Below are 27,415 nucleotides of genomic sequence, written 5' to 3'. Positions count from 1 at the left end.
AAACGCTTCCTCACTGGGGCTGGGGCGACAGTCTAGCGGGTGGGGCATTGGCCTTGCACGCGGCTGACCCAGGTTTGATCCCCTGCATCCCATCCCCTGAGCACTACCAGGAGTCATTCCTGGGTGCAGAGCCATAGGTGTGGCCGCCAAACCAACATCAAAACAAAAACAAAAAAATAAAGCGTCTCACCCTAAGCAGACAGCGCAGAGCAGGGGCGGGTTTCTGTAAGCAGGGCCCGAGCCCCGGGGTACAGCACACGTCTCCTGCTCCGTGCCATGAGGTACAGAACACGCCAGGAGGCAATTCGTCATGCGTCAGAGAAGGGAGGTCAGGCCAGGTGGTACCCAAATAAGGTCCCTAGGGAAGACCACGTGGGGCGCCCCCTGCAGGCATGTGGCTGAACTCCTCCCCACTAGCCTGGCTTCCCCAGTACCCGCCTCTGAAGTACCAGCCAGGGAGCGGGCAAGTGGAACTTAGAAGCAAGCACTTCGCAAACAGCCGTGATGGCTTTTATTGGGCGTCTTTGTTTAAAGGAAAGCGAGAGACAAAACCGGGAGACAGACTCTGGGAACAGATGCCCTGGGAGGGTGGGGAGACAGCGTGGAGGGGAAGGCTGGGCAATTCTCTTTCATGCAGATCCAAGGAGGGCTGACCGGGAAGGGGGTGCGGGTCCTGGCCTTTGTGTCCACGCCGCTAGCCGCTGGACGCCCGGGGTGGCCTCGCGCCCGGCCTCAGTGCACCTTCTTGAACACCTGCTTGCAGACCACACCCTGTACTCTCATCTCCTGAAACAGAGGGGGGCGGTCAGTGGCCAAGGCAAGGGAACACCCGGCTCCAGGGGCAGAACTACCCGGTGGCCGCGAGGGTCCCCCAGAGCTGCCCTGGACGGACGGAGGCCTTGCGCACTGCTCGGAGTGGACTGCGGCCAGAGCTGGCTGGGCAGCAGAGGTGGCTCGGAGCTGACCAGCACCCCCCTCTGCGGCCTCTCCTGGGCCCCTCCTCATGGGGCCAGCGGGCTGAGGAATCTCCATCCTGAGTGCGACACAAGGCCTCACCTCTAAAGGGGTCCCCGGGCCACTGCCGGGAGGGTGACACGTGAACCCCACAGGTCTAAGCGTCAGCGGCAAATGGTGAGAGGCCCGGCCTCGCCCCGTCTGAGCAGCAGGTCCTGGAATTGCTCTATTGAAAAGCTCCCCCCTGTGCCCTGCTGTCTCCCACCGGGCGCGGTGGAACCTTCCAGACCCTGTGGTTGCGGGCACCCATGTGTGTGCAGGCGTCTCCTCTGTGCCACTTTTGCCAGGAACTCAGCCACGCGGGTGCGTGGACCGGCTCAATTCCAGGGTTGGAATTTGCGTTCACGTCCATGCCAAGTTAGGGGCACAGATCCTCTGTTGGTGGGGGTCAGCACCCTGCCGCCTCCTTGATAAAGGGCCAGCTGTACTGATGCGATAGCTGTGGGTCAGGGGTCAGGGGTCAGGAGTCACTCCTGGCTCCTGGGGGTGCTTAGGGGAGCGTGTGGTGTTAGCTCCCTCCCTGCCCGACCCCACATCAACCTTTTCAGTTATTGAAAAGTTACTGGTGGCTCTTGTTTGGAGCCCAAGGATGGTGACACCCAGGAAGCCCGTGGCCCCTAGGCCGCTCCTCTGGAGGGTGCCCCGCAACTGCTGAGGCAGGCTGCACCCCCAACTGGACCCTCGAAGAACCGGGGAGGGAGGGGCTCTGCACAGAGGCTGGAGGGAGAAGGGGCAGAGACGGTGGGAACCCAGGATCCCTCCTCGCCGACAGGAACTGGGGTGTTCCAAGGGCACTGCAAGGTGCTGGGGGCCTGTTAGGCTGGTGCAGGGCTCTCCAGACAGTGGGTGCCAGCCGGGCGCCCCTGACCAGAGGGTTAAAGGCCCCCTCAGCTGACAAAGGCCTCCCCTCCCCCACCTCCACAGCTGAGAAGCTTTGAGAATCCCCCTTGGCCACGAGTCTGCCGTGCTACTTTAGGGCCCACCCGGACGTCCTCCACGACCTCATCCCCAAACTCCTGAGTCACCCCGGCACCTGGCACGGAGGGATGCTGAGAGAAGAGGAAGTGACCACGGGGTGCCGAGGGGCCTGGGCTTTAGCAAGGGCGCCTCCTCCCTCTGACTGGGCAACTGCGTCATCCCCGAGGCCCGAGAAACCCTTCAAGCCTCTCCCACAGGCCTCGGGGAGGCGGACACTCCAGAATAGAGGACAGACAGGGGCTGACCCCCTCCCCACGTGACCCTGCCAGAACCTACCAGGTGCAGCTCGTCCCCCTCGATCCACTGCGTCCAGCCGCGTCCCTCCTTCTCGCCCTTCTGCACGCACTGCAGCTTGTCCCCGTCCCAGCTCACCGTGGTCTGCGGAGGGAGAGTGTCCTGAACAGCAGCCCTGGGGCGGCAGGGACCCCGGCCCCAGGGCCCGCGGGGACAGACGAGAGCTACAAATCAGCCTGGAATCATTCAAAATCCTTCAGGAATTCCACTAAGGGGTGAAATTGGGTGGGGGGAGGGGGCTATGGGGAGGGCTGAGATGGAGGCTGGGGACACAGGGTGACTTCTGAGGGGGAGCCCCAAGCTGGGGGGTGAGACCCCCACGGATTTCCCAGGCACCCCACCCGGCACACTTCATTCACTGCTTCCGCCTTAGTCTCATCTGGGGACAGACCCTCCTCTGCCCCCTTCTCAGCACCTTGAGAGTGGCAAGAGGGCAAACCAGGCCTGGGGGCCTCCTCCAGTTCTCCGGGGCCCCTCCTGCCTCGGTGGCCCTGCCAGGGCCCCCAGGGGCCTGTACCCTGGATGCAGGGGAGAGGTTCCTCCCAAGGGAGGGGGAGCAACTGGGAGGCTCTGGGGTCTCGGGAGAAAGGTCCCAAGAGACGGAAGGTAGAGGACACAGGCGGCCAGGCATGCCTGCGGGAGGGTGGGGGCAGAGATCCAGGGCTGGGGGGTGAGAGCTGGGGGCCAGGGCTCCCGCCTGCCTCCACCCAGGCTCTTGCAAACGGCATGGGAGGGGTAACCACATGGGGGCGCTGTCTCCCCATGGTCAGAAGTCTGGCCGCCCCTTGCTCACTGGAACTCATCTTGCCATAAGCAACCCTCCCACCTCCCTCTCCCCCCCACCCGACTCCAGCCGCCTGTCCCCACACCATGCCAGGTGGAGGGGGCAGCTGACTGACTGCAGATGAAAGGCCTCGGACCCAGGTTCCCAGCCTGCCTAGCTGAGCCAGGTGAGTCAACAGCCAGTGAGATGATCTGGAGAAGGTCGGGTAGGAGAAGCCCCCTCTCTGGGCCCTTCCCAGCCCTTGGTCACTACCGCCCTCTGCTGTCGGGACGATGCACAGCCATGCGAGCCCCTCCTCCCCACTCTTGTGCTTTGCAGACATTGTTAGAGCGGGTGGGCGCGGCAAATGGGGCAGCCCCGCCTCCTGGCCGGGACCCAAGGCAGCAAATGTCTCACTAAGTGGTCTTAGAATAAGGCCATGCATGACCTTGGTCACATACAGAAGATAACCATGTACTGGGCGCTTGGTTGGAGCCCAGCGTGCAGGGCAGTGGGAGGCCGGGGGCGGGCAGTGCGGGTAAGGGGGTGAGGGGGCAGGAAACTGGTCAGTCTGAGCATCAAGGAGCTGGTGAGAGCATCTGGCTTTCTTCTCAAGCCGGTCTCTCTTCCTGTGTTTATCCGTGGGGTCCTGCTCCGCATGCTAAGGGCTGCGGACGTGAGCCCGAGGAGAGACGCAGCTCTCAGTTATGTTGCAGGCAGCTGCCTCTCCCCAGCCTCTCCTCTCCCCTGGGCCGACTCACGCCAAACAAACAGATACCAAATGCCCCGAGATGCTGCTGCTCTGGACTGGGTCTGGGGCCTTTCCGTCCAGTCGAGAATCTTTAAGTGAATAGCGACAGTATATATTATTCTACACATATCCCTCACCATGGCATGCTTGATCATCTTGTTCCCTCACTTCTTCATTGCCAGGAGGGGGCATTCCACTCCCACCAAGATGCCCGCAAGCATGCTTTCAGCTGGCACATACCGCTCAGGGGAAGGTGATGCCATTTGTGAGATTCGTGTGAGATTTTTAAAAAATGAGGGGTCGGGGTGACAGCACAGCGGGTAGGGCATTTGCCTTGCACGCGGCCGACCCGGGTTCAATCCCCGTCATCCCATCTGGTCCTCCAACACTGCCAGGAATAATTCCTGAGTGCAGAGCCAGGAGTAACCCCTGAGCATCACGGGGGGTGACCCAAAAGCAAAACAAAAACAAAAACGAGGGGCCTTAAATGACTAGGAGTTCTAAGCTGGCCACCGCAGCGGAGCAGAGGGCAGGCAGGGTCTGACTGGGAAGGGACAGGTGTGTGGCCAGTCCAGGAAGCCCGCAGGCTTGTCACGAGGACTGGCTCACGGTTCCCGGGCTCAGTGTGCAGCTGTGGATGGGGCTCTGTCCACACTGGCCATAGGGAGCCCTCTGTTCCAACCTGGACAACTCTCTGCGTCTTCAGCTTTGGGGCCACACGTGGCAGTGCTCAGGGGTTACTCCTGGCTCTGCGCTCAGGGCTCCCTCCTGGCGATGCTCGGGGACCATTGGGGACGTCAGGGATTGAACCTGGGGCAGCAGCGCGCCGGGCAAGTGCTCGAGCTGCTGTACGATTTCTCCGGCTCCCCAAGCTGGGGATTTGGGAGGAGGCTACGGGACCGCCCCTCCGCATGGCTAACGGTTCCAGAACCTTCCCTGCTGCGCTGGCACTCGGGAGCGTGGTGGGGTGCACTCCCCGAAATTTAACCAGCAGGCGCCCTCCCGGGGTACCCATTCCCTGGGAACCGTGGGCGATGGCTTCCCCACAGTGTGGCTGCGGTGTCCAGCTCGCAGGCTTGCTTTGGGCAAGTCAGGAGTTTTTGTTTGTTTGCTTGGGGGGGGGGGGGTTGCGTCTCCCAAGCAGCACTCTGGAGGCCAGAGATCAGGCCCGGTGACACTCATGCCGCAGGGCGGTGGGTCAAGGGTCCGGGGTAAGGACACAGTGCAGCTGGGTCCCCGGGGTGCTGGGGGTTTCCCGGGTCACCCTGGTGGGGTCTCGGGGGGCTACGTGGAACCAATGATGGACTCAGAGTCAGCCACAGGCCACAGTGCCTTAGCCCTGTGCTCTCTCCCGCCCCCCATGGGGGTTCTTTATTAAGCCGTTTCCTCGGGGACCCAGCAGTGACCTCCTCGAGGACCTGCTGAGTCGGAAGAACAGAGCGAGGAGGAGGAGGAGGAGGAGGAGGAGGAGGAGGAGGAGGAGGAGGAGGAGGAGGAGGAGGAGGAGGAGGAGGAGGAGGAGGAGGAGGAGGAGGAGGCCTGGGGACATCTGAGTGGCCGTGAGCAGGAAGGGGAGGGGCTGCACGCAGCACCCCTCCTGCACCCCTGCTGCCTCAGCCGATTGGGGGGTTCCTCCCGCCCACGCTCCGGCAAGGACATACTTGCCCAGTTCAGTTCTCCAGCGCTGGGTGGGATTTCAGGCCAGAGAATGTTCCTGATGCCCGGGTGACAGAGCAAGGCAGAGGCCGGTGGGGGGTCCAAGATGAGCCCCGGGCTGAGCCGCGCAGACCCCACCCTGCCACTTGTTCTGGGACGTTGTCTTGCACGTGAACCCCCAGCAGTTCCGAGGGCCAGGAGGGGCACCCGGTTCCCGGCCTGCAGGCAGCTGGGCCCCGCCCAGCCAGGCCGGTCGAACCTTTCCACTAAAAGCACAGAACTGGGCTCTCTGGCCTCGTCGGAGGCTTCTCCAGGGTGACATGTGGCAGCCGAGGGACTGTCACTCCAGAAGCTATTAGACCACTCCCCTGACACTTATGAAGCCCCGGCTGGCACCTCTGATGGGCACCAATGACCCGGGAAGTCCCTCGGTCTCAGCAGACACGGGTAGGAAGGTGTGCCGTTAGCGACAGCTCCGCCCAAAGCAGCCGGCTCTCGGGGGCACCAGCACACCCCCAGGATGTGGGCGCAGGGCAGTGCAGGGCACACTCCCACACACCCCAAGCCCCAGTGCCAGCCCTGGTGGGGGCCCCTGGCAGAGACCCTGTTCTCCAAAACTGGCACCAGCAGTCTAGAGCGTGCCAGGCTGGAGGGCGGGGGGGGGGGCAGCTTAGCGCCCAAGCCCGACCTCTTTATTGTTTCTTTATTTCCTTTCCCAGGATCGCAGACTGTGGGGCAGCCAGGCTCGCCTCTGACACAGCTCGGCTGAGATCAAACTCCGCCTGGGGGACCTCCTAACCCCTACATTGTCAGAACAGCCCCACCCCTGTAGGCAGCGCCGAGATCTGAACTCATCACCTGACCCTCCAAATCCTCTCCCAGGCTCATACAAGCCTGGGCTCTTTCAGTGGTGGGGGGCCAGGAGGGGAGGGGCTGAGACCACGGACGGCGTCATCTCTGCACAACACAAACTGCTGAAGATGTGGACTTGCCTGTTCTCCCAGATGCTAGTCGTAGAGTGGCTCCCCACAGCCCCTGACTTTCCCTGGGGCCGGTGGAACTTTCCTCCCCGCTGGTGCCTGTGTGAGAGGCGTGAGCGGGTGGGCTGGACAGAGGAGGGGACGGGGTCAGGGTTGTGCGGTGAAGGTTCCACGTTCCCGGGGCACCCCCAGCACCTCTGGCTGTAGAGCTGAGCCAAGTCGAGCTTCACCACTCCACGGTACAGTCACCGGAATGCGAGCTAAGGGGGCTGGGGAGAGGGCAGGAGAGTGGTTGCCCTCCGGCCGTGGCAGCTCTGCACTCAGAAGACAAGGTACCGGTTCTACTGTTAAACCCACCAGCGGCCAGCGAGCTGTGCAGCGGTGAGGGGAAGGCGCTTGCCTTGTATGCAGCCCACCCGGGTTCAATCCCAGGCACCAGAGATAGTCCCCAGAGCCCCGCCAGGAGTGAGTCCTAAGCACAGAGCCAGGAGTAAGCCCCTACACCAAAATCAATTCATCAATCATTAAAAAACAAACAAACAAAAAACCCAACAACTTTAAAACAAAACAAACCCAAAGCAAAAATTCAGCTGATGAAGTAACCAGCCTAGCCTCCCAGGGTTAAGAGGTACCAGCCGTCCCTTCAAGTACTGGAGTTCAGTTCTGCCCGGCTGGGGAGTGGGCTAGGTGCCTGAAAGCCAGGCTGCTCCCCTCGTCCCCCAGGGGGCCTGCACTGATCTGAAATCGGCATCTGGGGCGGGGAGCCCATTCTCGGTAAAAACAGACTGAAAGGAAATGAACAAGGCCTTAAAGTGTGAGCCAGCAATTAGACACCAGAAAGCTGTTAAAAGCAACACTGGGAGCTAGTAAAGCGTCCCCAAGGCCACGAGGCCACGGAAGTCGCCCCTGCATACTACGGAGAGCCCAGTTCTGAGCACGAACTCCGCCACCATGTCAGGGCTAATCTTTCCTTGTCATTTTTCAAATTCCTTACACATTCCAGGAAGCGCCAGGCTCCCCTGAAAAGGCAGAAGAGGGTTAGAGACCTCAAGGTTCTGGATTGGGGGGTGGAGGCCGCCATGGGCCTCTCTGTAACTTCAGCTGATCCAGGGGCCTTGCACCGACGGGGGCCCCCAGGACAGCGTGACCTACCGGGAAGGCAGATGCCTGCATTGGCACTGGCAACACCTAAGCTCTGTATTGAACCCAGTACACCCAGCCTAGTGGGGGGTCAGGGAAGGCTTCCTGGTGGAGGTGACGTCCAGAGCAGGGCTGGGTTGGGCGCAGCCTCTTTCCCCGTTTCACAGGTGTGGAGAAGAGGCTTCAAGGAGGGACGGACTGGGAGTCTGTCCACCTCCGTCCCCAGCCTACAGTGTGACTTGAGGCCATGCATGTGCCCCCAGCCTACAGTGTGACTTGAGGCCATGCATGTGCCCCCTGCGCCCTGCTCGACACTGAGCCAAGTTGACCCTGAGAAACAGGGCTGGGTGACTTGGTTCTGAGTGAGAAAACCGTCTTCAGGAACCACCACAGCGAGACTTGGGACAAGTGTGAGGTCCCACTCCAAGGGCTCACAAGGGTTCAACGGGACCAGGAGCGGAGATCCTCTGCCTGCTTCCCCCAGTCTCCCTCGACCCAGCAGTCACGCCCATAAGCCACCTCTTGCCAGCGCCAGATAATCTCGTCATCGGCCACCATCCAGATGGCTCAGCTTTCTCTCCCGGAAGGGACCAACCTGATGCCCGCTACAGCCATGCCAACGGACCCCACATCAGGCTGTTTCACTCAGGGTGCCCCAGAGGGGGTCGGGTGAGAGCCCTCCCTGCCCCAAGGGATCCCTCCCCACCCCAAGGGACCCAGCCCCGGCTGCCGAAAACCTCCACAACCCAACTGCCGCCATGCTCAAAGCCGCTCCCCACATGCTCAGGCCCAGCCTAACGCATGAGTGAACCTATTCCTGGACCATGTGGCGGCATTTGCGACACATGATAAGACACTCCCCGCCCATTCTCCAAGAGGACCACACCACATTTGATGGGGTTCAAATAGTAGGCAACCAATCATAAAGGAAATATATATAGATGCATATTTTCAGATATATATACAAAAGTTCACATCACTCAGCCTTTAACAGTATGTCAGTGATATCCTAAAGAAGGTCTGAATGGCCCCTGCCAAGATAGAACAATCTTCACACTGTTTCCTCTATGGGTACTTTTTAGTAGCATGTTCACAGTTTTTCATAACAAACAAAACAAAATATATTATTTTGGTTGTGCTTTGGGACAGGGATTGAGGCATGGGATGGAAACATCCCAAACATGGTGGTGGGAAGGTTTCATGGTGGTGGGATTGGTGTTTGAATATTAAATGTAATCAAATATTGTGAACTACATTGTAAAAAAAAAAATAAAAAATTTTAAAAAGACATGCAGAGAGAACTCCAGCCGAAGGCAGTGCTGGGTAGAGGCCTATCAGGAAAGGCTTCCTGGAGGAGGTGGCAATGCGGGGACTGACACCCCAAAAGTGAGAACTGTGTTCTGAAGTTAAGACTGGGGAGGAGTCAAGGGAACAGCCTGGACAGAGGCGGGGGGCAGGGGTGGTGTGAGTGAAGCTTCTCGGTGGGCTCTGCCCAGCTGGAGTCTTCCATGGGCCTTTCCCCGTGGGTGCTGAGGTGGCACTGCTCATAGCCTCTCGCTCATGTCCCGTCTCCCAGGCTCTGCCTTCCCAAGCCGTGGCGGCCGGTGGCACGGGCGAGCACTGCACCCAGGGAGGTGCAGGGACCCAGTCTGCACAGAGGGCAGTGCCCCAGGCCTCTTCCGTACAGCCAGGGCCTCTGTTTTATCTTTGAAGGCAAACAAGAGCCGACAATGGCGGAAGGTGAGGCAGAGCAGCTGGGTGAGGCCCGGCACCGAGGCCCTGGGCCCAAGCAGGCAGCGGTCATCAGGACCCACGGAGAGCACTGGCCCTGAATGAATGAATGAATGAATGAATGAATGCTCCCTGGAGAGGACTCACCTGGTGCCAGGGTGCAAACCCAGAGCCTCACACGTGCCAGGCCTCATGGTGTGAGCTCCACCCCCAGCCAACGTTTGTGGACTGTCCAGACAAGTGCCCCGGGCACCGTGGCTGCTTGACCCCCAGAGGACGGCCGATGCCAGCAGCGTGGTCACTGGCAGGCCACAAGCCCCAGGTCCCCGCAGGTCCGAGAGCCCAGTGCCCAGGGTCACATGGCCGGGGGTGGGGAAGTCAGGGCTGCAGCCTGCTGAGCCCACGGTTTGTCCCCATGTGCCCGCAGGAGCTGCCTGCGGCCACCAGCCCCCAGCAGACACGGCCTGGGCTGAGCATCTGGGAGTGGCCAGCAACAGCTCTGGGCACAGGCAGGCCTGAGGGACCTGGTCAGCATCTTCCACCATCTCAGCCTCCTGTCCCCCCGGGGGGGTGGGAGCAGGTAGAGGAGCAGGGGTAGAGTGATAGTACAGTGGGGCGGGGGCTTGCCTTGCACATGGCTAACCCGGGTTCAACCCTCGGCATCCCATATGGTCCCCCAGCACTGCCGGGAGTGACCCCTGAGCATCGTCATGTATGGAGCAAAAACTTTAAAAAGGTAATTGCAGATAGTGTGACGCCTGTGCCGGGCCTGTGTTCTGGCTTCTACAGGGAGGCACAAGACCCTTTCAGGCTGGTTTCCCCCACCTGCCCCCGTAAGACAAGGGAGTCCCTTCCCACAGGTCAGAACCCCAGAAGGGGTCTCTGGGGAACACAGAGATGAAAGGCCTTTTTGCCCTGCAGGTTTTCAGAGCCCCAGCAGGAAGCAGCTTCAGCCTTCCTAATTATCCCCATTTCACAGACAAGTAAAGGCATAAGCAATTGCTCAAGGCCGGCCACCCGCAGAGCCGAACTGGCTGGGCCAGCCTGGACCAGCAGGAAGAGCGGGAAAGAGGCCGGGGGTCAACACGCAGCCCTGAGCTGGCCCTGACTGGGGTTCTCGGCTCTCTGGCCCTGCACTATGGCCTGCATTGCTGGGAGGGGGAGGGGACGCCAAGGGCCCACCCTGCACACGGCTCTTCCAGGGGGCCGAATGGGTACTTCAGAAGCCCTAGGCACAAACAAAGAAACGCTCTGACCCCTTCCCAGCACGACCCTCTGTCCCTCCCTCTTTCCCAGGGCCGCCCCTGACAGCAAATCCCGAGTCAGCTGCTCCTCGACCTCAGGTGAGGTCAGCACGGTGCTGCCGTTCATTCACCACATCGATACCAAGGAAAGTTTCGACATCTCCCTCACGGAGCACTGAGGACTCACGGGCAGAGGGAGAGAGAGGCATAGAGAGAGCTCAGAAGACCCAACCAACGCCGGTTCTGGTGGGTCTGCAGCGACCCAACACTGCGGGTGAGACCTTCCTCCTGCCCGTGTGACTTGACGTGAGGTCATGGGACAGGGCCCTGGAGCAAGAACAATGTCCGTGCAGGGCAGGGGAGAAAGGAAGGACTCTGACGTCAGCTTAAGCCCCCCTCCCCTCCCCTGAAAGGGTCAGGGCGGCCAGGGACAGGGGTGCAGTGGGACGGGGGCAGGGGAATCAAGGTAAGGTGGATAAAACAGTTAAACCCGGGCTGGTCGAGATCAAAGGGGCATTATCTTCCCAGGGGACAGAGGCAGGGCTCGGGGCCCAGGGAGGGGAGTGAGCACTGGAAGACAGCAAATGAGAGCACCCACACAGCAGGACACGCCAGGGCCCGCCTGGCCTTTGCACGTCAGCCCTGGGCACCGTCTGGGGCTCCTGTGTGGGGGAGCACTATGCTTAGAGCCTCTCTTTAGAGCATGAAAGTTGGGCGGAAGTGAAGAGGATGGTGGGAGGGAGCCCACGGGGAAGACGGTGCCGTCATTCCTGAACTCGCCCAGGGAAAGCGCCGACCTGCCCACAGAGACACCAACCGCTGTTCTTCCAGGCGGCGGGGACAGGGGGCGTGGGGGGAGACGCCGAGAAGCAGACCCCGAGGTGGACATGGAAACTCAGGAGCACTTGTCCCAGCACCACACGGCAAGAAGCACAGTGCAGGCCGGAGAGACGGTGCGGTGAAGAGACCGTTTCCTGGCCCACGGCTGACCCCAGCTGCATCCCCCCGCACCTCGATGGCACCCCCCGAGCCTCGCCAAGAATGTGGCCTCGGCACAGAGCCAGGGGAAGCCTGGAGTTGAGCCGGGTCACACAACCCACTGCCCATCACGCCCCACAGCCCCACCCCCAGCCGGATGTTTGACACTTGTAGTCTCGCTGCCCACAAACTCGTTTCCTCTAGGACCACGGGGACTGCTGAGATGGGCACATGGAGTTAAAACAAACAAACAAACACAGTCACGCTGACCACCGGTGGTGGCGTGCCAGGGACAGACCCCACAGGAAGCAGCCTGCTCTGGAAACCGGCAGCGTCAGGAAGGTTCTGGAGTCCGACCCCAGGCCCACTGAGAAGCTGAGCAGGGCCATCCCCTGGGCAGGGAGAAGTGGGTGGCGGGAGGGAGGGGCTTCCGTGGGTGCGAGGATGATGAGCACAGCCACAAATGCCTTTGTGAGAGTCCGTTGCTCTCTCTCCTTCGGTATTTTCCCTGGCTCCGATCCCGTGAGCCGGCTCCCTGAGTCAGAGCAAGACGGGTTTTCTGACTCATCACGGCTCAGATTTCTCCCCTCTCTTTCCCCGGGGCCAGCTGCAGAACTGGGCTCCGGACGGCCCTCTTCCCTATCTCACCCCCTGCCTGCCCCGCTCAATCTGCAGAGTTCTGGTCCAGAGCACCGCTGCTGCCCTCGGACCCCGGGCTCGGGGAGGAAAGGAGGGAGAGAGGAAAAAAAAATCCTTGACTCTCCCGGATGCAGAGCAGCTGGAACTCGAAGCCATTTGCACACTCAGGGGAGTTTGGGGACAGAGATGGAAAAGCAGAGCTTCCCACGGCCGCATCTCAGCAGCAGACCAGAGACCCGGGCTCCTCGGGGCAAATGAGCAGTGTGTTACACACATGTGCACACACAGATAGACACGCTCGGCACCACTCAACTCACACCACAAAGACAGCCATGGAAGTTGCAGCGTGGTTCCCTCCCGGGGGGCAGTTGGGCCCAGCTGTTCACCAAGATGAGACCACTCGACTCCAGGTCATCCGGAGGAAGTGTCCGTGGGGAGAGGGGACCCCAAAAGCAGTCATTAGCATCCACCTTCTGAGGTGGTGGACCACCAAGATGAAGATTCCCTGTCCCCACTGAGTGGCCTGAAAGAAGTTCCAGCTGGGGCTGGAGCGATAGCACAGCGGGGAGGGCGTTTGCCTGGCATGCGGCCGACCCGGGTTCGATTCCCAGCATCCCATAGGGTCCCCTGAGCAGCGCCAGGGGTAATTCCTGAGTGCAGAGCCAGGAGTGACCCCTGTGCATTGCTGGGTGTGACCCAAAAAGCAAAAAAAAAAAAAAAAAAAGAAGTTCCAGCTACTATTCAGAGTGACTGGGGGGCCTAGTGGGGTACCACCCCCCACCCTGGCAGGAGGCCCTGCCTGCCCCCTCCCACCCCACAGAGTCCTGGCCTGGCCACACAGGAGCCATCACAAACAAGCTCCTCAAGTGGACGGATCCCTCAGGTCTGGCCAGAGGACAAAGCTCCATCTCCCGCTATGACCTCACCGTGACCTCACCATGACCTCACCATGACCTCACCGGTCCCCAGGTGCCGAGATAACATCAACTTTCTCGAACTCCCCAAGGTATGTCCACATGCCCTTCGAGACATTCTCAGCACACTTTCTTGTCTTGAAGATATTCCCGTGTAAACATTCTGGATGCGTTTTCTGGTCTAGGAGGCATTTTCTTCTAGAACTTTCTACAGAACTTTCTACAACTTCCCTCTTTCGCCCTGTGACAGATCTTGGAAAACCTTAGCCGGCCTCCGGAGAGACTCGGCATTTCTGTGCCTCCCCTGGAGGCAGGTGGCCCTGAGCAATCACCCCAACGCTCAGCAAGCTGCAGTGGTGCCACCCCATGGCCTCAGAGATGCCTTCTCTCCTCGAGCCTCTCCATCCTGGAACCCGGGGGCCCCAGGACAGAGTCCAGGTGAGGCGTCCAGAAGGTGGTTCCTTCAGCAGCAGCAGCTGACAGGAGCGGAGCCCAAGTTGCAGATTCAGGCATGAAAGAAACCAGTGGGAGTGTCTGAAGACACTGGGTTTCGGAGTGGTTCGGTACCAAGCAACAGGACATGGAAAGAATCCATCACCGTCCTTCCTTTCCACGACAATGGAATGGCCCTGGGCTCCAGCACCTACCCCCACGAAACACAGGTGGAAGGGAGAACCCCAGTTCAAACTCAGGCCCGTCTCAAAGCCACCGTTCCTCCTCGCTTGGTTGCCATCCGTGCTTGTTCAGATGCACCCAGGATTGATAACTCAGCCTCTCGGTTACAGCAATGATGGGGTCCCCGGGCTGACACCCCTGGCCCCAAGGATCAAGCTGCGTGGCTCCCTCTCCCTGGACCTGGGGCTCATTCATGTCACTGAATCATGCTGAGACCAGCACAGACATGTGGGCACCGCCAGCCCACTTCTTGTTGTGCTGTGCTTTCTCTCGGGAGTTATCGAAGGCTCGGGCTTCGAACCAACAACATCAGTGGCATCTGGGAAATGAGAGAAATTGGACAAACAAGTTCTTGGGCGGCACCCAGACCTTCTGACTCAGAAATCCTCGGGGCGGGGCGCGCCCAAGTTTGAGCACTGCTGCGCTAACCCACGATGCCTGGACAAGAGAGTCTGTGGCTGTTTGGAAGGCAAGTGGCAGGAAACCAGCTCAAATAGCTCCAGGCGAGAGAGCGGGCTGGGAAGTCTGACCAAGCCCAAGGTCGCTCTCACTCCACCCCCACCGGCTTCTCCCACTCTCGCCCATCCTGTCTCTCCACCAACGCGTCTTAGTTTTCCCTGCTGCTGGATCTCTCCCTGACGCAGCCACAGAGGAGGTAACAAAGTTACCAAACTTTCAACCTCAGAGGGAAAGGGACACGCCTCTCTCCCCAAAGAGCTCAGAACCCCCAAACTCAAAGCTTTTTTTTTTTAATTTATTTTTTTTTGTTTTATTTTTTGTTTTTTGGGTCACACCCGGTGGCAATGCACAGGGGTTCCTCCTGGCTCTGCACTCAGGAATTACTCTGGCGGTGCTTGGGGGACCATATGGGATGCTGGGAATCAAACCTGGGTCGGCAGAGTGCAAGGCAAATGCCCTACCCGCTGTCCTATCACTCCAGCCCCAGAGCTTTAAAAAAAACAAAACAAAAAAACGAGTGTGACCAGCTCGGTGCAAGCAGCACATGGGAAGAGCAGCAGACACTGTGACCATCTTGAAGGCGCTGGGCTGGGAGACTGATGTGTTACTAGCAGCACCACCGGGACCAACATGGGGATGAATTAGGGATGCTCGCCACCAATAAAACAGGTGCTCCTGCTGGCAGTGGGGAGCACAGTGTGGTCATAAAAATAAAGAACTACAAGACTCCACGGAAGACCTGGTCAGTGGCCAGGCACTGTCTCTCGATTGAGTCCAGAGGCTTCTCTGCCCGAGGCGCGCGCACACACACACACACACACACACACACACACACTGCAGAGGTGACCTGCGAGTACTGTCCCGCAGTACTCCACTGGCTGTGCTGAGTGACCAAAGAGGGCAGTCACGAGGACATTCCACAGGGACGAAGAGCAGCTGTCTTGTCCCATGACTGAGTCAGGAACCAGGTGAGAGACGGCACAGCGGGCAGGGTGCTGGCCTTGCACACGGCACACTTGGCTTAATCCCCCACACCACATCTGGCCCCCTGAGCCCCGCCAGGAGGGACCCCTAAGCACAGAGCCAGGAGGAAGCCCTGAGCACCACTGGGTGTGGCTCCCCACCTCGCCCACGCCAGATGAGGTGTCTGGAGGCCCCACCCTCCTGGCCCCAGAGCTGATCTGAGGTGCTGGAGCCCTGAGGAGACCCCGAGAGCTGGCCTGGGGAGTTTCAGAAAATCGACTCTTAGAATGGCACCTGTGCAGAGAGCTGGCGGGCCGGCCTGGGACTAAAAAGCGACTTACATTCCCACCTGGAAAATGGGTCTAGTGGAGCCAGAAGTGTCACCTCACAGTTCGGCCCTTAGTAAGAGTTTTAGGCAATGACGTTTTCCTTTGTTCCCATCTGAGCCAAGCCCCCAAATCCAACACACCAGTGAGACGCCTGAGAGTGACTTTGGGGACTTCTTCCCATAACCCTCAGATGGGTTTCAAAGCTCTGAGTCCTGAGGGAGACCCCATGTGTGTCTGCCCCGGGGTGGACCCAGTCAGATGGCGGCGGCCGTCATAGGGCCCGGGAGCTAAGTCTGCTGCTGGCGATGGATTTCCAGAAACAAGAGCCCCCATCACTCTCGAATGAGTCAAGAATAGGACCAGAAGAAATCTCTCCAGACCCTAATTAGTAAAATTTTAGAATTCTAAACCCACGTGGCTGCTCTTGTGGCCACGTGACATCAGATGCTACTCACAACCAGCAATACTGCATCTAAACTGTCTAACGCTGCCTTTTCGGCATGCGTGTTTGGGGAACATTCCAAATAATAATGGTGGGACTGGTGTCAAAAATATTGAATGTAATTAAAGTAGAGAGAGAGGAATGTGGAAATTTTCTGCCACACAGGCAGGGGTAGGGTTGGGATGGGGGGTATACTGGGGTTTTTTGGTGGTGGAGACTGTGCACTGGTGAAGGGTTGGGTGTTTGATCATTGTATGACCGAGACGCAAACATGAAAGCTTTGTAACTGCTCTCACGGTGATTCAATAAATAAATTACAAACAAACAAACAAGCAAACAAACAAACAAAAAGAATAGGACCAGAAAGCAACAAGGCTTCAGACCCAGGTGTGAACGTCAGCTTGGCAGATTTCAGTGGGAGCATAAGCTACTGGGCAGCTGGGTGGATGGAAGGACGCGATACGGGAACAGAGTAAAACAATAAAGAAAGGAAAACCTGAAATGATGCCTGAGAAACATCGTCAAGGGAAAAAGCGTGCAGGAAAAAGCCACATCTTTCTTCCTTTGCTCCTTCCCTCCTCCCCTCCCGCCTCCCTCTTTCTTTCCTTTGTTGGGGGTTTAGGTAAGATATGGAGCAACGGTCACCGCAGTCGCAGAGAGCTTTGCAGCGGGGAGAGTCTGGGCAGGGGCAGAAGCAGTCACCGCACTGGCCGCTGGGCGGTGGGCAGGGGCCCAGGGAGGAGGGACAGACACCAGGCCCGTCAGCCTGGGCTATTTGAATTTATTTGAGTTTCTGCTCCTTTTATAACAAAAACAAAGAGAGCCACGGTGGAAGGAGGGTGGGGGGGGGGGGTGCTGAGAGCGGAAGGCAGGCTGCGGAGGGGTCAGCCCGAGGTCAGGGCTGGCCAGGAAGGCCGGGCCTCAGCCCTGGGAGGAGGCGCCAGGCCCCTGAGAACAAAGCCGCCTCTCCGGGAGACAAACCTGCCAGGCTGGGGGGCCCTGGGATGACAAACGGCTCCTCTGCCTCTCGCTGAGACCCAGGGATCCCGGGGAGCTGAGCACAGGGAGCCCCCACCCTCGGAGGGGGGAGGGCCAGTTTGGGGCCTGCAGGCCTTGGAGGTCTCGACTGTGCTATCTGCGGGGTAGATGACAGATGTGGTTCCTCTAGCGCCCCCGTTCCCTCGGCCCCCCAGTTTATACGGAACACAGACCACGGCTGCCAGCGTCAGTGGCTGCAGACACGTGGTAGGCTCGTGACACCGCTGGCCGTGCTCTGGGAACCAAGTGGCCATTACCCCAACTGCCAACTGCAGGAAACATGTTGGGGTGCAGACGGTGCTAACGGGTGGGGTCCCACCCACCCAGTGCAGGCAACGGAGGCCGGGGGGCCTCAGGGGACCAGCCAGCACCCCCGGCTCCCCGAGCCCGGTCAGAGTCGGGCCGGTGCTCGCAGCTGGCTGGCCTGCGGTGAGAAGTGTCCTTCACTCTCTCCCGTCCATGAAATGGGCATGAGTACTCAGAACAGCACTGGGGGTAGGGCCCCCCTAAACCAACAGCACTGAATTCATGGCTGGGCCCGGATTCAGGGCACGCTGCTGAGCTGAGGCCCACCTGACGGCAAGCCGGAGAGGTCCTTGGAGCTGCGCTCTGAATGATGTCGGGGTTACTCCCCGACCGGTCTTCACCCCTCTTCCCCCCCGCATCCCATCCCCCCCGACCCAGCACACCACACTGAGTCAGAGGGGGGGAACCCAGCTCCTCTCCAAACTCCCTCCCGCAAGCCTCTCCAGCCTCTGTGCCCGTGGGTGCCGCCTGCAACCGGCTCCCCGGCTGTCCCTGCATGGTCACTGCAAAGCTTAGGACACAGTTTTTTGTGAAAAAGTGGGAAGGGATGATTATGTGACACTTAAACAAACTGTGCCCTGGGCGGGAGTGACAGTACAGCGGGGAGGGCGTTTGCCTTGCACATGACTGACCAGGGTTTGATCCCCGGCATCCCCTATGGTCCCTGAGCACTGCCAGGAGTGATTCCTGAGTGCAGAGCTGGGAGGAACTCCAAGCATCGCTAGTGGTTAATTTAAAGAAAAAAACAACAACAACAAATTCCCCCACCCCCCTGCCAAATCTGTGCCCTTATGACTAGAAATGAGTTATGACAATTCTGGGGCGAAATGTGGTAGTTCCCCAACCCCCATCCACCCTAATTGTTCTTAGAGCACTTACTCCACTGGGGCAGCCGGGCAGCCGGAGCCTCCTCCTGGAAGACTTCCCTGATTACTGATCCCACTCCCATTACTGCACACTGGGCCGTGTCCACCCCCTCACCCTCTTGTGCCCTCCCAGCTGTGTCTGGGAACCCTGGAGGCCTCAGACAAAGTGGGCTTTGACCCTGCACCCCTCGGTCCTCCATCCACAAGTTCCATCTGGCAGTCACTATGGTCCTAGTGTCGCTGGTGTCCTGTGCGTCCCTGTCTCCCCGGGCCGCTGGGCAGCCTGCAGGAAGGACGCTGCCAGGCGGCCGGCCACCGGCCATAGGCCAAGCACACGCTGTCTGCCCGAGGCCCTAAGCAGCCGAGGGCCGGAAGCCCTACAGACCCCATGGCTCACCCCCTCCCACACAGTCCAATGCTGGGTCTAGGAACAACGGCCATGTGCCCGCCACCGCTGGACTCAGTCCGATGGGTCACTCTCCTGCCCCGTCCTGTCTCCGGTCAGTGCCGAAGTCGCCTCCTCCAAAGGCCCCTGGGAGCCCCTTCTGGGACCTGGTCCGGCCACCGTCCATCCACTGTGTTCAGATCAGCGTCTGTCTCCACCACAAAGGCTGGGTCCCTCGGGTGGGCCCTGCGCCTGGGGCAGTGGTAGGCACGAGTGAGGGGTAGAGCAGCTGAACCCCAACTCAGGCCCAGCTGCGCCACAGAGGAGGACACTCGCCCGGGGTCCCGCCCCGCAGCCATGCTCCTCGGCTGGGGTCCTTGTGTGGCCGCTGACGCGGGGTCAAGGGGAGTGAGTCTAAAAGAAGCTTTGGATGGGGAGGCGAGAGGGGCTGACCTGGCGAGGAATGCGGATTAAAGGATCACTGACAACCGTTTCCGGTATGGGAACAGAAGGGGGAAGGCTGTTAGTCTGTCCCGGCCAGCACATTCCAGCGGGTACGGTGACCCCAAATACAGAGACGTGCTTGGTGAGCACCCCGGTGGACCGGGGAGGAGGGGGAGTGTGGGCAGCCGACAGTGGACACGGCACATCCCACTGTGAGCCCCCGCTGATTTACAAGCACCCTGGCATTTCCTGACAGCGGAGGTGGTTCTGCCCCTCCTCAGGGGTCATCCCCTGGGGTCTCCCTGTCCCCCACATCCCTGTCCCGCCTAGGGTTTGATCCCCGGCATTCCCTATAGTCCCTGAGCATTGCCAGGAGTGATTCCTGAGTGCAGAGCCAGGAGTAACTCCAAGCATTGCTGGTGGTTAATTTAAAGAGAAAAAAGAAAAACAAAACTCCCCCACCCATGTTCTGTGGGGGAGGTAGGAACCGTGAGGTTCCAGGGCCCAGCCCAGGGGTCTGTACCCCAACCTACTGAGCCATCCCCCCGCCCCAAACTTATTCTTTTTTTTTTTTTTTTTTGCTTTTTGGGGTCACACCTGGCGATGCACAGGGGTTACTCCTGGCTCTACACTCAGAAATTACCCCTGGCAGTGCTCAGAGGACCATATGAGATGCTGGGAATCGAACCCGGGTCGGCCCCGTGCAAGGCAAATGCCCTACCCGCTGTGCTATTGCTCCAGCCCCCCAAGCTTATTCTTTTTTTTTTTCTTTTTGGGTCACACCCAGCGATGCTCAGGGGTAACTCCTGGCTTTGCACTCAGGAATTACTCCTGGCAGTGCTTGGGGGACCATATGGGATGCCAGGGATCGAACCCGGGTCGGCCACGTGCAAGGCAAACGCCCTACCCGCTGTGCCAAGCTTATCCTTGATGTTGTTGTTTTCAAGCCACCCTTGCAAAGACCCCCTACCTCCACCCCACACAGAGGGGCCGGACTGGGCAAACCCAGTCTGGGGTTCGAGGTCCATGTGGCACAAGCCTCTCCCTGCCACAGCCCCAGTCACCGAGTCACGTGAGGTTAATCCTGCCGTCTCTGGGCTATGGAAAACACTGACCCAGGGGCAGCGAGGTCCACGGGACACGGGGGAGGGGCGCAGCCTGCAGAAGCGGGCAGCCTGCCAAGTGTGTGACCCTGACCTCCCCCAACCCACTGACCTCCCCCTAGCCCCAGAATGCCGAGGGAGGGGCTGGCTTTCCGGGGGAGCCCGCTGGGGCAGCGCTAATTGGGGTCTCAGTCACTATCTTCCCACCCTGGCTGGACTCTGCTCCGTCCCTCCAACCCCCACGGCTGCCTGCTGAGGTCAGGGCTGCAAAGGCACTGACCCGAGGCCGCGCTGGCCGGAGCTTCAAAAGAAACTCGGCAGCGGGCACCGGGGGATGTGGGCTGGCCCGGGAGCCAGGCCCCAAGTCTGGCCCAAGAGGAGCGCGCGGACGCGGACACACGCGGGAGCCGGCACAGGGACCCGGTTCTCCACTCTCGGCGCTCTGCTCCCATCTCGGGTCCACTAGCGGCCCCTGCCCGACGCCCCAACTTCCGCCCAGGCTGCGGGGCTGCAGGTGTGTCTGGGAGCCTGTGCTGGTCGGGAAAGTGGGCGTCTGCACCCCCACCCCAGTGCAGGAGGGCGCGGGGCGCGTGCACGGGAGCCCGTGGCTCAGCACATAGGAGCCACTCGGAGCCTCCGTGTGGACGCGGGAGGACCCTAGAGGACCCAGGCTGCCCCCCGGGGGACCTGGGAGTCCAGGACCCAGGGGGTTCCTTTCACGGGTCTCGGGGGAACCAGCCCGGCCTTTGGTCAGCGGCGCTGGGCAGCAGCTCACCATGCACTTGCGGTCATCGATGCCCGTCAGGTCCTCCTCGAACTCCGTGCCCACCTGGAAGTCCATGATGTAGTTGCGGAAGGTGCTCAGCGTGCGGATGATCATGTGCTCGCCCTCCTGCACGATTTCTTTGTCTGGCTTCAGCAAGTTGGCGATTTTGCGCAAGGCCACGTTGACATCTGCGGGGAGGCCAGAAAACTCAGGAAATAGCTCCCCAGGTGAGGCCCTGGGTCCGAGCCTCCAGAAGAGGCTCCCCCTGCGCACACCCCTCCTGCCAGCTCCTTTCCTTTGGTTTCGCTCCTTCCTTCCTTCTCTTTATTTCTATTTTCTCCCCTGAGGCTAGCTCTCCTGCCCTCTCCCCCTTTCCTGCCCTTAAACCAACTCATCCTTTGCCCTCTTTCCTTCTTTCCTCTTCTCTCTCTACCCTTACGCTAACTCTTTTCCTTCCTTCTTCCTTTCCTCTCTTTTCCCGTCTTTTTTTATTTCTCTCTCAGTGTTTTGCCCTGATCCGAACTCGTTAAACACAAACATGAGCAAAGCCAACCCAGTTCTAAAGAAATTACCCGCACCTCGCGCCCCCGCGCCCCGGGACACTTGGCACCGATCACCCCTAACGCCCCCATCCTCCAGCCGCTGGGAGGCCAGTCGGGGGTGGGGGCGCCTTTCTGCTCCCCGCACCCCCTGCCTCGCGGTGGCTGCACGCTCCGAGGCGGGAGAAGGCTGGGGGTCGTCGGACCCCAGCGGCGCGGCGGGGGGCTTACCGAGGGCGCGCAGGTACTCCTCGAAATTCTCATTGCTCAGCATCTTCCAGTACCCAGAGAAATCGACCGGCATCTCGGGGCGCTGCTGGGACGGCCGGGAGCGGGCGGCTGGCGAGGTTGTCGGGGCGGTGGGCGGCCCGGAACTGCGCGCCCTCGGGGGCCGGGGGCTGGGGGCGGCGCCCGCGGGGCTCGGCGCCTACGAAGCCCGAGGGAGGGTCCTCGCGGGCGTCGCTCCACCCCCGGGGGGCGTGGCGGGGCTGCGGCCCCAGGTCAGGCCGGGCGGGGCGCGCCGCGGTGTCTGGGGGCGGGGCGGGGGTCCCCGAGCGCGCTGGGCCGGGGAAGGGGCGCGCGGCTTGCGCGCGGGGGGTCTGGGCGGCCCAGAAACTCGGTGCCCCCGGGAGTCAGCTACCGTCCCCCAACTTCTCCGGCTCTGCGGCCTCTCCCGGAGGACCGGGACAGCCCCCTCGGGGCGCAGGAGGGGACCCGGAGCCTGACTTGGGGGGTCTTTGTCTGCAACCCTGCCAGGAGAATGAGAGGTCCGGGTCGGTGGGACGCTGGGGTGGGGGTCGCGGCTAAACTCCGGGCCAGGAGAGTGGGGTGCTCGCCACGTCCCTGCCCCAGCGCCGTCCGGGCTGTTCCGAGATGTTGGGGGGTGGACGTTCTCCACGCACGGCCTTGGCCAAGGCCTCGGGCCTCGGACCGTCCAGGGCCTCCCGAGCTCGGGCCTCTGACCTTGGCCTTTCCGCGGCGCCGCTTCCGGAGCGCGCCCGCCGCCTGCCAGGAAGCCGCCCCGCGGGGCCCGGTCGCCCATTGTTTCCATTCTGTGGCTTGTCCCGCTCCTTTCTGTCCCCGCCACCTCCCCGGAGAGCCCCGCCCCCACAAGATCCCGCTCCTTTCCCACCTGCCCGGGCCTTCAAACCTCTTGTCTTTGCCAGCTCGGGGTGACATCATCCTGGGGGTGACTTTTTGACCCGCTATTAAAGATGAAATATGTCTTTTAAATTGCTTTCTTTGGCACAAATCACAGCTTGGGTGACAGCCGGGACATTTCCTTCCCCTCAGGGACGCTCCTGCTTCCCCTCTTCTCCCTCTCTGCAGCATGGAGGCCGGTGGGGGAAGGATGCAGGGAGCGGGGGACCCTCCACCTTGCCGGTCTCCCCCTGGAGCTTGGCAGCGGGCAGGGGCTGAGGCTGACACTGTGGGCTTTTGGGACAGCTTGTTCCCTGGGGGCCGGCGGGAAGGGCTGTCTTAGGAAGTGTACAGTGTGGTTCACTGCCTGGGATCCACCCACCGAATCCCCCTGGACCCCCTCACCTCCATCTACTGCCCGCTGCCCAGTGCTGAGAAGAGGGTGACCCGCCCGGGCTAAACCCCAGCTAGGGCAGCTCTCCAGGAGGCTCAGTCTGACGCCCTCCGTCACCAGCCCAGGGTCATCTCAGGGGCCCAGCCCTGTCCAGCATGGGTGGGGTGGAGGGACAGGAAGAAATCTATCTATTGATTGATCAGTTCATCGACCTAGCTCAGCTAGCTAGCACCATTGTTTTACTCCATGGCCTTTAGAATCGACCTCCCTGTAGGGGCCAGCGTGCTACTACTGTGGGTCGGGCACTTGCCTTCTTGCATGCAGCCGACCCAGGTTTGATCACCTGCACCCTCTATGTTCGTTAAGCATCACCAGGAGTGATTCTTGAGCACAGTTGGGTGTGGCCCCAAATGAAAAACCAACCAACCTAAAGCTACATCCTTAGAGATTTTCAATGGAATGTAACCGGGTTTATTCTTTTTTTCCTACTAATTTGATGGAAACCTAATATCCGCCCAGTCCCAGGAGAGTCCTCTGCCCCTTAACAACTGCTCGCTTTGCAGCTTCTCTGATCGGTAGAGGGGGGCCCTTGCCCACCCCCAGAAAGCTCTGACCAACAGGCTTTCTGGCAGCCCATACACTTCCGAGAGAGGCCTCTGGAAGCCTTGGGCTTTTATGACCAAGCTCTGGAGAGGCCAGCACCTGCAGGCCAGTGGAACAGCCTGGGAAGGTCACCCGGATGGTAAGACCCATCACTGCAGAGCCCCAGCCACCGGACACCTGGCGGAGGCTGGCCCAGGGCGCTGAGCTAACGGCTAGACTTGAGCCTGACTTGGCTGGTTCCTGTTATCCACCCCCGTGTGCAGGGCCAGTTGGTTCTGCAGCACCGGGCGGGGGACAGTCCAGGTCCCTCGGTTCCACACAGCAGATGTCTCCCGCACAGTCCTCACCGCGACAGCACTGCCTTCCTGGTTGGCTGGTGGAGGAGAGGGGCGGGCAGGAGATGGCGGGGCAGTAGGGGTGAGGGTGAGGGCACTGAGGAAGACCGAGGTGGAGCCCCTGCACAGAGCCCACTGAGGAAGATGGTGCGATGCTCAGAGACCCCAAAAGGGACAGCTAGGATCTTTTTTTAAAAAAATTTTCTGTCTTTGGGCAGTGCTCAGCCCTTACTCCTGGCTCTGTGCTCAGGAGTCACTCCTGGCGGGGCTCGGGGTGCGGGGGATCAAATCCAGGCCAGCCTCCTGTGAGGGAAATGCCCTGCCTGCTATCCTGTCGCTCCGGCCAACACAGCCTCTACCCCTCGGACCCTGCTCTGGGAACAGGCGCAGACTTTCCTGCCTTTATTATGATAATGACACGTGAGAGACCAGAGGTGGTGAAACCATGCCCGTAGCTGACCAGTGCTGACCTAGGTGGGAGTGATGGGCTGGGTCAGGGATTCCAGAACCTCAGGAAGATGGTACTGTTGGGTCACAGCCACCACCTTCATCCTCGGCTTCCCAGCCCCATGGACCTCTCACTCATCCCATGTTCAGCCTTCCTTCCTTCCTTCCTTCCTTCCTTCCTTCCTTCCTTCCTTCCTTCCTTCCTTCCTTCCTTCCTTCCTTCCTTCCTTCCTTCCTTCCTTCCTTCCTTCCTTCTCTTCTCTCTCTTCCCCCCACTCCTATCCCCTCCCCTTCTCTCCCTTCCCCTTTCACTCTTCTTTTCCTTTCTTCCCTCCCTCCTTCTTCTATCCCTTTCTCCCTCCCTCCTGGCTCCCTCTCAAAGAAGAGACAGTCCAGTCTGAAGAGTTTAAGAAATAAGAACATTTTGACTGATTCAGACTTTCAGGAAAATATGGAAATTCCTAGAAAATCGAGGAATGGAATTGAGCTTCTATTTGATCCAATAGCCTCACGTCTCAGAAAAAAAGACAGAGAAAAGACATTTGCACCCCTATGTTCCTTGCAGTTCAATCTACAACAGCCCAAACCTGGAAACAACCCAAGTGTCCGAGAATAGATGGTACACAGACATCATGGAAGGTGACTCAGCCGTAAGGAAAGAGAAAGTCTTGCCATTTGCTGCTACATGGAGGAACCTGGAGAGTATTGTGCTGAGGGAAGTTAGTCTGAGGAAGAGAGACCGACACAGGATGATCTCTCTCATATGTGATGTAAAGAAACATCATCATCATCATCATCATCATCATCATCATCATTATCATCATCATTATCATCATCATCATCATCATCATCATCATCATCCCATTGATTGTCAAGCCTTTTTTTTTTTTACTTTCTGGGTCACACCCGGCGATGCACAGGGGTTATTCCTGGCTCATGCACTCAGGAATTACTCCTGGCAGTGCTTGGGGGACCATATGGGATGTTGGGATTAGAACCCGAGTTGGCTGCATGCAAGACAAACGCCCCACCCGCTGTGCTATCGCTCCAGCCCCCTGATCGTCTATTTTCTTGAGTGGTTTCAGTCCTAGCCATGAGATTTTAGAAGCCTCTCTTTACTCGTCCTTCCCAACAGTGCCTCATTGGAGGCTCCTTCAGGGTCAGGAGAATGAGACCCATCATTGTTACTGGTTTTGGCATATGAATATGCCATGTGGAGCTTGCCAGGCTCTCCCATGCTGGCAAGAAGCTCTTGGTAGCTTGCCAGGTTCCCTGAGAGGGAGAACTAGGCTAAAACATAGAGAAACATAAAGAAACATAAAAAATATAAAGAAACATGGTGGTGGAATAAGGAATACCCAAGGAGAACGGAAACGACGTGAGAACTGGTCTTCAGTAGGAAACATGCCACTGAGGGTGTGGGGGATAGGGCAGGGAGGGGCAACGTCTGTGGTGGATGGATGCAGCGGACACCCAGTGAGAAGGGGGACAGACCCCTATCCTCAGCAAAGGGGACTCGAAGGCAGCAAGGGAATTGCCCAACTCTGCCCACCTTAGAGGTGGAGGCCGGTAAGCCAGATCTTAAGGCACATGCCATCTGGAGAGAGGGGTGAAAGGCTTCTCTTACAAATGCCCGCTGGCCGCACTGACCAGCCTGCCCAGGAGCCATAGAGGGCGGCACGGTGGCCCCGCAGCCTGCAAACACGCCGCCGGCCTGCAGATGGCGCTCTCTGCAGCTTCCTCTGGCACTGAATTTTGGCCTTTACAGAAGAGGACAAAGGTGGCAGCCTGCAAAGGGTTAAGGGAAAAAATGTTTCAGTCGCTCTGGAGAATCTTTTTTTTTTTAATTAAAAAATGTAATTTGCTTACAAAAAAGTCAAGACCTACGTCTAGTAAGATCAATTAGAATAAAAAGTGCACAGACCGTTTGACCTGGCAATACAATTCCAGGAAATCCGTCCCACATTGAGGGCCACCTAGAAGCATTCGCATAGCCCTTGGTTTTATCTGGCTGGGTGGGGGGCTAGGGATCGAACCCAGGGCCTCAGTCACCTGAGGCAGGAGCTGCACTGCTGTGCCACGTCCCCAGCCCCCAGGAGAAAACAGTTAATGGAAACTTCTTAGACGTTAACTAGAAACTCCCATGGGTGTATAAAGCGCATGTGCAAACACACTTCAGTAAGCCCATGGTGGACACGAGGGGAAACAGGGTGTTCTCCACTGGCTTCGGAGTGGTTAAGACGGTCACTCAGATACGAACTATGGATGGATGGTCACTCTGAGGCAAGGGCCGTGCTACTTTCAGGGATCTTAGAGTGGCCCCCAAATAGGGATTTCAGGGCTAATGGGAATCTCACAAAAGGCAGGAGCAGGGAGCTAGACACACAGGAGCAAAACTGATGGAATGGGCCATCCTGAGGGCTTCCTGGAAGAGGCTGAGGAAGAGGAATTAGCTCAAAGATGGGGAGGAGAGAGATGGCATATCTGGCAGAGAGGATGGCAGGTGCCAGTCTGAGGAAGAACAAGCAGCAGGGTGGGAGCTGGGTGGGTGTGAAAAGTGGGGTAGGGCACCAGCTTAGCAGTAAGAGCTGCAGAGTGGGGGGGAGCGTGTCCCCTAGGAGGGGTGAGGCAAGCACAGTTCCATCCTTGAAGCAGAATTCCAACATCGGGAAAATGCACCGATTTTCTGCAGGTCATCTGAAGAGCTTTCCTGACTTTCCACCTCTGTAGGCCACCACCAAAACTGGGGCTAGGACAGTCCAGCTTCCTCCCGAAGGGTCCCTGTGCTCTCCTGCAGCCAGTCCCCTCATGCCCCTCAACACCCCTCCCCTCCCACGACCTCTGACCTCTACAGCTTCACTTCTAGACACATCCCAGATGGGCCCACACAACCTGCCACCTCCCTGCGTGTGGCTTTAAAAACAATTTTTATTAGAGAGGCATTTTTTTCTCTTTAGAAAGAGTGAATTTTAATAGATTAATTTTGTAATATATGTCTGTATATTTTAGGGTAAGCAGTATTTTTCCCCTTTATTTATTTTTTAAATTTTTATTAGTGAATCACCGTGAGGTACAGTTATAAACTTATGAACTTTCATG

At 59.1% G+C, this 27,415-nt stretch overlaps 1 protein-coding gene across 1 annotated transcript; it reads right to left on the bottom strand.

The window, feature by feature from the left end:
• Window positions 1-494: 494 nt before the first annotated feature.
• RBP1 (retinol binding protein 1) lies at window positions 495-21,805 on the bottom strand. Its single transcript, XM_004602939.2, has 4 exons — window positions 21,629-21,805; window positions 20,868-21,046; window positions 2,269-2,370; window positions 495-786 (listed from the first exon to the last, which is right to left on the bottom strand). Exons 1-4 carry the CDS (start codon window positions 21,699-21,701, stop codon window positions 733-735), a joined length of 408 nt encoding a protein of 135 aa, XP_004602996.1. The 5' UTR covers window positions 21,702-21,805; the 3' UTR covers window positions 495-732.
• Between the last annotated feature and the right edge of the window lie 5,610 nt (window positions 21,806-27,415).

This window comes from Sorex araneus, chromosome 2, assembly GCF_027595985.1.
Source record: "Sorex araneus isolate mSorAra2 chromosome 2, mSorAra2.pri, whole genome shotgun sequence".
Taxonomy (NCBI): domain Eukaryota; kingdom Metazoa; phylum Chordata; class Mammalia; order Eulipotyphla; family Soricidae; genus Sorex; species Sorex araneus.
The sequence above is the reverse complement of the archived record's forward strand: the minus strand, read 5'-3'. Positions and strand labels throughout refer to the sequence as shown.

What these genes read in the sequence shown, in the direction of transcription:
- RBP1 (XM_004602939.2), bottom strand. Translation starts at nt 21,701, where the DNA reads ATGCCGGTCGATTTCTCTGGGTACTGGAAGATGCTGAGCAATGAGAAT. An exon ending in GGAGTACCTGCGCGCCCTCG is followed by an intron (nt 21,047 to 21,628) that starts GTAAGCCCCCCG and finishes GCCTCCCCGCAG; the next exon opens with ATGTCAACGTGGCCTTGCGC. An exon ending in AGGGGGACGAGCTGCACCTG is followed by an intron (nt 787 to 2,268) that starts GTAGGTTCTGGC and finishes CCTCTGTTTCAG; the next exon opens with GAGATGAGAGTACAGGGTGT.